We start from the raw sequence: 12,560 nt of genomic DNA on the forward strand, positions 1-12,560 counted from the left end.
AATGAGATATCACCTCACACCAGTTAGGATGGCCAATATAGAAAAGACCAGGAAGAAATGCTGGCGAGGATGTGGAGAAAGGGGAACCCTCCTACACTGCTGGTGGGAATGTAAGCTAGTTCAACCATTGTGGAAAGCAATGTGGAGGTTCCTCAAAAAACTAAAAATAGAAATACCATTTGACCCAGGAATTCCACTCCTAGGAATTTACCCAAAGAATATAATTTCTCAGATTCAAAAAGACATATGCAACCCTATGTTTACTGCAGCACTATTTACAATAGCCAAGATATGGAAGCAACCTAAGTGTCCATCAGTAGATGAATGGATAAAGAAGATGTGGTACATATACACAATGGAAAACTATTCAGCCATAAGAATGAAACAAATCCTACCATTTGCAACAACATGGATGGAGCTGGAGGATATTATATTCAGTGAAATAAGCCAGGCAGAAAAAGACAAGTACCAAATGATTTTCCTCATTTGTGGAGTGTAAACAACGAAGCAAAACTGAAGGAACAGAACAGCAACAGACTCACAGACTCCAAGAAGGGACTAGTGGTTACCAAAGGGGAGGGATGGGGAAGGGTGGGGAGGGAGGGAGGGAGAAGGGGATTGAGGGGTATTATGATTGGCACACATGGTGTGGGGGCGATCATGGGGAAGACAGTGTGGCACAGAGAAGGCAAATAGTGACTCTGTGGCATCTTACTATACTGTTGGGCAGTGACTGCAATGGTGTATGAGGGGGACATGGTAACATGGGTGAATGTAGTAACCACATTGTTTTTTCACGTGAAACCTTCATAAGAGTGTGTATCAATAATACCTTAGTAAAAAAAAAAAGAGAAAATCAAGAATGACCAAGGCTTTTGGTACAGCAAATGGAACAATGAACTTGAGATGGAGAAGTGTGTAAGAATAGATTTGACAGGGAAACCAGTTCAGTTCCAGTCTCAATGTAGTAGAAATGAATTTGAAATACTAGCTATTTAAGGGAAGTGTTGTGTAGGCAGCTGGATATATGGGTCTAGGGTTCAGGAATACAAGAAGTTGTTACACAGATTTAATCTTATGTGCCCCCATGTCTTTTCAAGGGATCAATTTGGGCTGATGTTTAATGTTCTTTTGAAGGGCAACTGGATTGATGGAGTGCAGAACTAAAGTGGTCTGTTAGGTAGCGCTGCCCTTTCTCTTAGGGACATCATTACCCATCCAGTGGGACAGGCCAGTCGATGATCAGCACAAACATGATCCAGCACCAAACTGCAGATACTCCAGAGACAACTGCACACTTAATTTCACACCCTTGACTTTATATCTAGGCTCCCACCGCCTAGTCTACTTTTACTGATGTCAGGTTTTGGTACTGCTGTCCCCAAAGTCCTAGCACCACATAAGAGAATAGGACTTAGGTGAAACTTACACCCAGTCAAGGAAGACACTTGCTCAATACTGTCAATACTTTCGTTTACTTCTGCCTTCTCAAAAACCTCATTCCTACTTTACCAGCTAGGAAATTGGCCTGAGGTTGAGATGTTTTTTTCAAGTTTCACACAGGAAAAGTTTCACATTTTATATTTAGTATTAAATTTTGTATTCAATTTACATTTTATATTCAGCATATATACCCTGGAGATGACTTTTTTAGTATATATGTTGCCAAAGCAAGCACAGAAATTACTATTTTTTAATGCCTAACATCAACAAGTCATAATGTACTGTACCTAATGAAATCTGGAGAACATAAGGCAGGCAGAAAAGAGAAAGTAAAGATTAATTTTCAGCACATGTGGACTTCTCAAAAACCTAACACAACGTAAACAAGTAAAAAAAAAAAGTTTTTAACATATTTCAGTGAAGTTTATGATTCAGGATATGACTACCCAATAAAGACAGGGCCATTAATTTTTGTACAACAGTCAGAACCATATTATGTAGTGAACAATCAAAACTATTTGCTGATAGGGAAGACAGAATCCACATTACCAAGAATCAAATACAATTCATCCCTGGCCCTAAGAACCTAGAAACTCTGGAGTGAGCAGGAATAGGGACTTAATGACAAAGAAACTGTTCCATAAATGAAACAAAACCAAATCTAATATTGGTCCCACTCGTAGTTCATCTCTAAATGAACTCAAACCTATCAGAATTCAAAAAGGATCAAGGATGGTTATTGAAAAGAAGTAAGGATATGTGGAAAGAAAGAAACGACAGCAGCAAGAAGACATAGTAGTCACAAAGACAAGAAGTAATAGCCATAACAACCAAGTTACACTGATGGGTCTAACTTATGTGTTTAAAGGAGAGAAAATATTTCAACGCAGTAACTCTTAACCTGAGATGCAGAAACTTGAAAAACAACGAACCTGATTCCTAAAGGATTTTATGACCCCAAAAGAGGTTAAGAATCATTGCAATGGAGTTCATGTCTATCTATAAACTTAGTGCGCTATACCACCACCTTGTAGTGCACTACTGCCTGCAGTGTGTAATTTTTTAATAGTGTTTCAAAAAAGCATACAGATGATTAGAAGACCACCACACCCAGCTACAAAAGGTCACACGCTGTAAAAGTCCATTTATACGGAGTATCAGGAATAGGTAAGTCCATAGGGACAGAAAGCAGACTGGTGATTACCAGAGACTCGGGGAAGGAAGGGAAGTGGAGTAACTGTTTAAGTGGGGTCAGAGTTTCCTTTTGGGGGATGAAAAATGTTTCAGAACTAGACGGTAGTAGTGGCTGCACTAGGCTGTGAATACACTAAGTGCCACTAAACTGTTCACTTCCAAAATAGTGAATTGTATGTGACTTTGACCTCCATTAAAAAATTAATAATAAAACCCTTTTGAATTTCCTGTTTAAAAATTTTTTAAAAGACACTAATACTGTGCCATGTAGCACGTATATGTGCTACCCCAATTTGGGGAGAAAAAAAAGTCAATGGGATGAAATGAGACAACATTTCATCTGAAGATGAATCAGTGTGCTTTCATCCCTAGCCCTCAGGATAGGAGAAAACTGGAGGCATCCATTACCAAATGCCCACTGTGCTTTGTGGTCAGAAGGGCTCATCCGCTGGAATATTCTTTTTGCCAAGACAAGACGAAAATAAAAAACTCAAGATTTCTTGAAATCTACTCTTAAGACTTACAGGTTTATACAGTTATGTCTTCCATATTCTTGGAGCCATAGTCAGGGAGAAATCAGAACGGGGGAAAGAAATATATACACATACACGTGTGTGTGTGTGTGTGTGTGTGTGTGTGTGTGTGTGTGTGTGTGTGTGTGTGTGTGTGTGTGTGTGTGTGTGTGTAATATACACATGCACATAGCTAAGCCATGTTTAAGGCTTAACCTGTTCCAAGCATAGTTAACTTCAGTAGTCACTCAAAATTTCCTTTACAGAACTGAATGTCAAAGTAAGCACCCCATCCAAATAATTTTAATCATAAAATTTAAATAGCTAACCCACTAAAAAAAAAAAGAAACAGAAAAATACGTAAGAGTCAAATAAACACTTTTGTGGAAAACCTAACAAATAATTAACTCACAAGGTCAACAACTGGAGAAAACCCTACTCTCGCAACATGTCTCTCTGTCATTTAACAGCTCTGAGCCAGTAACTGGAACTAGTATCTAGAATTTCCTTAGGAAGCACTAAAACCACAAAACACAAGAATCATAATTTGAACCATAAAATCAAATGGTTAAATGAAATCAGTTTAGCACAAAGTTTGCAAATATTTACTACATGTCATTCATGTTAACATCAGTGTTTTCGAGGTCAATAATGTATGTGTTCAACTTCTTGGAGTCACACATTTTTGTGATATTTTTAACATCTGACTAAAGCTTCTATCATCATAAGATGCTCACACTGGCCAAACACTGAAGCAGCAGCTGGTGTTCTTCAGACATGTCTTGTTACAATAAACAGAGCAGCAGTTTTTAAACTCCAGGTATGTATTTTACTACTGATGGGTAAAAACACTGCTTTAACTTAAAATGTTGTTCCCCCTAATGATGGAGAGACACATACACAATGAAATGGAGGCTATTTAGGACAGTTATGACTAGATCACAAATACAGAGATCTTATACATGCATACTGGGAGCACAACTATCACACTGAAAGAACTAAATACTAAATACTGACCTACTTATATCTTTCATATTATTTTTACTATCTTTTCCCATCTCATTCAAAAAAATGCAGAAACTTACCCACACAAGCATTAAGGAACAGCCAATCAGTCTTTTTCATCCTGTTTTTAATTTGCTTTAGTTTTTTGAAATCCACTTCGAGTTCCTCCTTGCTGCCAACAGCACCAGCCAATTCAATCCTCTGAAAATCCATTTTCACTTCAGAGTCCCGTTTCATAGCAGGAGGCGATCTTCTTTGGCTATTACCACTGCTGCAGCTTCCCCTCCATCGACCTCTGTCTTGCTCATTTATTATTGAAGAAGCCTCATCAGTCTCTGCCAACTCTATTGCTTCAATATTATTAGGTCTGGGATGATCGCAAACAACACATTTTTTAGCCTTGGCCCAGTTTTCATATGTGCAAATAGAACAAGTCCAGTGCTGGGTCCTTGTGTTCAGTTTGTTTCTATCATTGTATTCCTCGCAAGGATCAACAGAAAAAGCAACTGGTCTTGAGCCAGATCCTGAGGATTGAGGAGATTCTGTGGGACTCCTGGTCCTACGCTGGGATAAGCACTGGGTACATCTGATTGCTCTTGGCCAGTTCAAATACGTGCACATGTGGCATGACCATTTATTTGCATTTTCCATGCTGTATGAGGACTTAACCCTTGGTCTTGCACTTGAGTCTGGACATATCAAAGGACTACTTCCTCCTTCAGTGCTGGAAGGGTCCCAATCTCTGCCAACATCACTTGACCCACTTTTAAATGGATCCTCTGTAATAATTGTTCCACTAGGTCTTTGGGCACGACACATAGTACACTTGATTGCAGATGGCCAGTTTTCATACGTACAATATTCACAAGCCCATTTAAGTCCACGTTCTGACATTGTGCACTTCTTGAAGTGAGTTATGTCAGGCAGGAAGCTATAAATAATTAGGACATGGTTATTAAAACAATAACTACGTGATCCCACCTCTGAAAACATGCACCGAAAATAAAAGTGCCCTTCAACTTACAAAATACAAATTTCTCAAAACATGCATGTAACTTTTTTTTTTTTTAATTTCCAGAGACACCAGAGATAAGTTCCTAAAGAAAAATCTTAGACCTCAAGATTTAATAAAATTGTACTTTGGAATGCAAAAATGATAGGAACGTTTATTTTAAGAGGGAAGGAGGTTAAACTAGGGAAGCCACTAATGGAAATGTTTAATTTCAGCCAGGTCATCGCCATCAATTTAGAAAAGTAACCAAATGGTTAAAAGGGAAGGGAAAGAACATAAGCCAGGTTATCTTAAACATAATCATTCTTAAATTATGAACAGCATAAATTATTATGCTATCTAGGTATAGTATCATAATGTTTGATTCACTAAAGAATTCATAAGATCAAACAGTGTCAATTCTATCAGTCTTGTTAAGGGAGAAAAAGCAGTTTAAAGGGCTAATTATCCACTGCTATTAATAAGCACTGGTAGCAAATAAAGATGCTGAGGAGTAATCCTTACAATTAACAAAGTAACACTGTGAAATAAAGTCTCTTGATAGTCTATATTCTCAAAATCTAGTTCTTTCTGGAGCACAAAAAATTAAAACTGCACATCACCTATACTTAGGACAATCAAATCAACAGAACATCCCTGAGATAACTACTAGCATACTCACTCCAAAATAATTTGAATATTCATACTCAAAATATTCAACATTTTAAATACACTCAAAATTCAATTCATAGTAAAAACATAAACATATCACTATTTAAAAGGTTCCTAGGATTCTACACTGGGCTTACTAGCATTATACTATAATTAAGACTTTACTATATAATGATACCTAATTTATAAATGAAGCAACTTACATAGCAAATAATTTTTTCTTTTTACTAGCCTAAATTTAGACTTTGGCCACTAAAACCAGTTTTTTGAAGTCCACTTCAAAAAATTTCTTAAATCCCTTCTCAACTAAATACCATCTTTGCACCTATTTTTAACCAGAAAGGTGAAAAAAATTCTAGGCATAGTAAAAGAAGCTTTTCCCCCTTTCTTGGGGATTTTTCCTGGACCTGAAAAGCTAAGCCTTTTACTTCACAAGTCTATTATTATGCCCCTGCTTGCAAAGTCTTCACCCCATTTATAGCATGAAATTCTGTTAAGAGAACAAATTTACTATAAGGCTACTATTTAACAGCCAATATAAAAGTCACACTTACTAAGATTTTAGTTTCCATGCTATAACCTCCACCTTGCACATGGTTAGAATAAAAGTACAGTTTATAAAACAGACGAAAGACAAGATTCAGTCTTCATGGTGGCTCAGATTTTGACTTCCTCAGGAGATACTGCAAAACGTGGTAAGTGGTTCTGTTCTGTCTGACTGAATAGCTATTCCTGTAAAGGAGACCAAAACTGAATTTCACTTGAAGCCTGCTACTTTATCCAAAGGTATTTATTTTTTTAAGACTCAAATTATAATCAGTCCTCTATTTTAATCATACTTGTTTAATAATGGACTTACTATATTTAAAATTTTATTTAACAACAATAAAATTAGCTAACTAATTAGAATGGTCAGTCAAATTAGACATGGGAAAGACGCTTTCCTCTAAAAACTTATTAAGTGTGTGTGTATTTGCACTAATATTATCATTAATAGCAACTTGATAATGTTCAGTCAATTCCTATATGTACTGTTATTCCAGAAGAGGAAAAGGTAGTATAAACCAAGTAAGTACAAAAATCAAAAAATATATATTGCTTATATTTAGCTTTGAAGTCTTTTTCTCCTTCAGAAACTGTATTTTGTCTAACCTGGGTAATTTACATTTGATTTGCATAATTTTAACATTTAGTTTGTACACACTGATTACACGTAACACAGCAGTCCAAAAGCCTGTTGAATGGCAGGGACCTCTAATATGTGCATCAATAAAATGGACAACTGAGATTTAACAACAATTTTCACATTCATTGGGTAGTTTCCTCCTTTAGTTTCTCAAAAATGAATTATAAATCCCTTGCTCATGCCACTGGAAATTAAAATGAGCAAGTGAAAACTTAACCATAACAAGAACAAATGGCATAATGAATATATCCAGGGCTACTATAAGTAATTTCATTATTTCCTTTAAAATAGTCACATTCAAAAATTCATGCTTGCTTTATAAGTCTTATTTTGGTATGTTTGTTGGCTCAACTAAACAGCTTGTGATCTTACATTATCTTAGCTAATCTTCATAGAACTAATGTGCCAACATAACATACTTAAATATGCATGTCTGACGAAAAACAAACAAAGCCCACAATGGAAAATAATCATTGTCATATATGCCTGGTAAACAGCCAACTTCCAAAAATCCAGATAACTAAGCAATACCAAAACCAAGCTCAAGAGTTTTAGATAAGCAAACTATGTTAGACAATGATGTACACAGTATCCACTCTCTGGGGTACTGAGACTTTACAGAGGTATTATTTTTTATTAACTGATAACTAAAATTGATTGGGGAGGATTATATGAGGGCAATTTGTACTTGTGGTAATCAGTATATGGAAGAGTACAAATAACAGCTCAACTACATGATTTTGCATTATTGAGATGAAATTAATAAGTACACTTTTTCTTCCAGATGTCAAAACATCCCAAAAATCACATAAAATTATTTTTAATAGCAACCAGCTCTGAGAGTTAATATTGCATGCTAAAATAAAACTAAATATCTTTTAAGTTAACATGTATTCACATACCCAAGTAAATTTAATTTCCAAGTCTAATTTTGCATGTAACACAGATTCCCAAGTTATATCCAATGAATCATACTTCAAGTAATGGTACAATAAAAAACAATAAAATTTGCATAATCTGGACCTTCTCTATGGGAAATCAGACACAACTGCTACTCTTAAAACAAATATTCCTTGGTTCAAATGCTACCAGCAACTCTCATCCTGTGGACCATTCTAAGTGTAGACAGACTGCATAAATGTCTCCAAGTACAAAAATAACTCAAATGTCTATTGACAGATGATTAGATAAATAAATAGTGATAGATCCTTAAAATGGAATACTATTCAGCAATAAAATGACCTACTGATATATTCAACAGCATAAACGAATCTCAAAATAACAATGCTGAGTAAAAGCCAGAAACCCCATCCCCTACAAAAAATTATGTATCATTCCACTTACATACAACTACAGAAAATTCAAACTTATTTATAGGAACAGAAAGCAGACCTGTGGTTCTTAGAAATAAGGGAACAGGGAAGGATATGGTGGGAATTTTGAAATTAAGACAAAACACAAACAATGAAAGAAAAGATATTTTAAGAAAATCCTTTTCTTCAAAAGACCATAAACAAAGTGAGGTATGTCACAACTTGAAAAGGATATACTACTAAGAAAAGAGTAATGCTAAATTTTTGGAAAGAAGTTCTACAAACCAGGAAGAAAAGACAAACAACCCAACAGAAAAATGCCAAAGGAATGAGAAAATAATTCATGGAGAGAAAACAGCAACGGCTAAACACTGAGAAGATGCTGACTCTCACTACTGAGAGAAGTGTACACACCTCACAATGAAATACCATCTCCAAACATGAATTTGGCAAAAATTTAAAAATCTGACCCTACCAAGTAATAGTGAGGATGTGAACAAGTGGAACTCCTAGACACTGCTAGTGGGAATATAAAAGGCGTAGTCCTTTTGGAAACAGGGTGATATATCTACCAATACTGAACATAAATATTCATATCGTATGATCTGTCAGTCCCACTTTTGAGGTTACACAGAGAAACCCTGCACATGCCCATAAGGAAACCTGTATATGAATGTTCATAGCAAAATCACCTGTCATAGAAAACACCTGAAGTTCTTTGCTTGCAATGCTTCCCCATCTGTTATGTCACATGCTTTTTCTTATTTTTCTATTGTATATTCCCTTACACAATAGAAATTGCCCTAAGGTCCATTAGGGCAATAGTTTTTTATTTTGATTCCAGTACTTGAATCTCTGTTCCTTGTATAGTAGGTGCTTTAATGAGTTTCTACTGAATGAATCTAAGTGGTCATCAAAAGTAGACAGGATAAACAAGTTTCAACAGGAAATTATACAGCATGAAAATAAATGAAATAGAGCTTCACATATCAAAAAAAAAAAAATGTCTCCAAGCACATGAACCATTTTCCAATACTAAATTCACGAAACTGCTTTTGTTATATACTTCCCAGTTCACAGAACAAAAGCACAAGTACTATGGATGCGTGAATTAATGGCTGGGGAAAGGGGGGGCTAGTAACTGAACATTTTTTTATAGTGTCATGCTTAGTAATTAATTAATAGGCCACAAAAGAAGTATATTTATATTGAAATCAATTCCTCAAAATTGTAGCTACACTACAAATTCCTCCAATCACCTACTAAGAAAGAGAACTGGAGAAATGAAATAATCCTCATCAAGTACAAACTCCTTAACAAACTGAGAAAAAAGCTCAACTGCTAGTTTCAAATGATGAGAAGTCATCCAAAGGAAGGTCTAGTAGCAGTCTTTTGAGGTTTTGCATTAGCTTTATTAATATATCTGTACTTAGTAATATAAATATTTGTTAATATATTATTGATGCACATGTTAACATAAAACTGAAGATTTACAAATGCTCAGAAAGCATCAGGGGAATACAGATCAAAGCTAAAGCTAAAAAGGATATTCCAAGTATGTTCAATTTTTAGGTTCTGTTGAAATATTACATGGTAATTCTGAATTATAGTATTTATGTAAATAAAAAGTACTACTTAATGGAACTGGAGGATATTATGCCCAGTGAAATAAGCCAGGCAGAAAAAGACAAGTACCAAATGATTTTCCTCATTTGTGGAGTATAACAATGAAGTAAAACTGAAGGAACAAAACAGCAACAAACTCACAGACTCCAAGAAGGGACTAGTGGTTACCAAAGGGGAGGGATGGGAGGGAGTGGGTGGGGAGGGAGGGAGAAGGGGATTGAGGGGTATTATGTTTAGTGTGGGGGATCATGGGGAAGACAGTGTAGCCCAGAGAAGGCAAATGACTGTGGCATCTTACTACACTGATGGACAATGACTGCAATACGATATGGGGGAGAACTCAATAATATGGGTGAATGTAGTGACCACATTGTTTTTCATGTGAAACCTCCATAAGAGTGTATATATCAATAATACCTTAATAAAAAAAAAGTTCCCATTTTTGCATCCTTGCCTATGGTTGTGATTTACAGGTATTTAAAGGTTTGCCAACCTCTAGTAGGCATGAACAACAAAAGAAAAATAGATGAACTGGACTTAAATATTTTTAAAAACTACTTTAACTGCTGTAGTTTGAATGTTTGTACCCCCAAAATTTGCATGTTGAAATCCTAATGCCGAATGTGATGGTATCTGTTGGTGGGGCCTTTGATATATAAGGTCATGATGGTAGATCCCTCACGAATGAGATTAATGCCCTTATAAAAGATGCCCAGGAGAGTTCCCTTGCCCTTTTTCTCCATGTCAGAACACAGCAAGAAGTCCAACCAAGATGGCCATCACCCAACTCAGCTAACACACTGATCTCAGACTTCAGTCTCCAGATCAGAACCGTGAGAAATAAATTTGCTTTTTATGGAAAAAAAAAAGTACTAAAGTCTAAGCCCAAAATCCCACAGTCATTTCCTCTTTCTCCTCAGCATCTTTCTACATTACTATCTTCCTCACAACAGTCAACAGAAAAAACAACTGGTCTTGAGCAAGATCCTGAAGATTGATGATATAGTGAACCCTTTTTATCTACAAACCTAACTTCATTTCAGGGCTCCAAAAGCTTATCAAATCTATATTAAACCTCTTATCTTCCTCTCACAACAGACTCCTATCCTGACTTCACTGCTTTCCATTAAGGACACTAATACCCCTGTAACCCACACAAGCTCAGATTCATCTTGAATTCTGCCTTCTCTCCGTTATCTTCTCTCTCATGTGCCCAATCAGTTTTCCTCCCATCTGACTGCCATCAACCCTTTCTCTGTTCAGGTCAGAACAATTCTAACAGCCTCCTAAGCGCCTTCCCTTTCTAAATCTACCCAGCTCACTGTTACCCAGATAATCCTCCTAACAACTAGCCCCTTTCTGAAGTTCTTCTGCAACAATATGAACTCTCAACTCCTTCCCATCACACACACACATACTCCCTTCTAAACACACCACATGTATCCCAGACTCATGCACATACCCCCCAACCCCTCAACAATACACATGCAAAGGGGGCTACCGTAGAAACACAAGCACAGCGACACACACATTTCTGGCAAATCCCACCCATCTTTTATGGCTTAGTTCAGGTCTCTCTCATGAAATTTTTTTCAAAGTACCTCAAGCAACCACTTTTCTTCTGACATCTGGCATTTACTGTATCTTCTCTTGGGGCTACTTTCTGGAACACTGATGTGTGTGTGTTCTCACTATTATCACTTCCCAACTACCTTTCAGTTTTCTATGAGGCAGCCAAGCTTTCAAAGACTTTGGCTCAGGGATTCTAGCAGCGTGAAATGTGGCCCAGCTGTGTTTAGTAAAACCCATATAAGAGACCATATGAGTGATGTGAAAAAAAGAAAAGGAGCAAATGGAGCTTTTGAGCAATCTCAGGTAGAAAGGAGAAATTCTAGAGGATGGGATCCACTCCTGTGACAAGACCTCAGTAGAAAGTGTCTGCCACTGATAACTAGGTGCCAGGCCAACTGCACTCATGAGCAGTTTCACGGATTATTCAAACCTCTGATGTAAAGGCACAAATGCAGAAACTTTTGCACTTATTAAACATCCTGTGAAAGTACTAAATCCATGTGGAATTATGTATAGAAAAATCAAGACTTAGTACATCTCAAAAATGTGCAACCTTCCTCCTATACTGAGATCTATTATCTATGTCATCTTTATCTAACTTGTAGATATAGATATTTACACTAAGGCCCATTCCCAGGAATTTGTGGACAAACTGGGCAAAGCAAATTTAGTTAAAATAACAAAATAACACCTGCCACAGTGGCTGTGGCTTTAGTGACACTATGCCTTAGTTAAGAGAGGCAATTACCCATACAACTAATACATCTAACTTCACTTCAACTAAACCTGTCTTTACAATACAACAGAACATGTAGAGTTTATATTTTCTTATGTCAACATTGCCTTAATTTGGAAAAACTACAATAAAAGTTACAATTCCAATGGTTTTTTTAAACCAGTAGATGGTTAGCGATCCGCTGATTAGAAGATCTATGGACACAAGATCTACAGCGTGTCCAAAATCTCTCACAGAACTATAGGAATGCCCTCTCTTTAGTTTATCTTCTAGCCATTTCAAGAGGAATTCTATCTAACTCTTTATGTGC

The 12,560-nt window shown here is 36.4% G+C and overlaps 1 protein-coding gene across 5 annotated transcripts in view; it reads right to left on the reverse strand.

Annotated features, from left to right (window-relative positions):
- ZRANB1 (zinc finger RANBP2-type containing 1) overlaps window positions 1-12,560 on the reverse strand; it is a 102,302-nt gene that overhangs the window by 33,866 nt on the left and 55,876 nt on the right. For 3 of the 5 annotated variants that reach the window (XM_073240165.1, XM_073240164.1, XM_073240162.1), the window contains exon 2: window positions 4,235-5,085. In XM_073240165.1, coding sequence (XP_073096266.1) covers window positions 4,235-5,048 — 814 coding nt within the window. In that variant the 5' untranslated portion in view covers window positions 5,049-5,085. Of the gene's footprint in view, window positions 1-4,234; window positions 5,086-6,371; window positions 6,550-12,560 lie in introns of those variants that run through there. The other 2 variants (XM_073240163.1, XM_073240166.1) reach the window with 2 other exon arrangements.

This window comes from Manis javanica, chromosome 7 (genome assembly GCF_040802235.1).
Source record: "Manis javanica isolate MJ-LG chromosome 7, MJ_LKY, whole genome shotgun sequence".
NCBI lineage: Eukaryota > Metazoa > Chordata > Mammalia > Pholidota > Manidae > Manis > Manis javanica.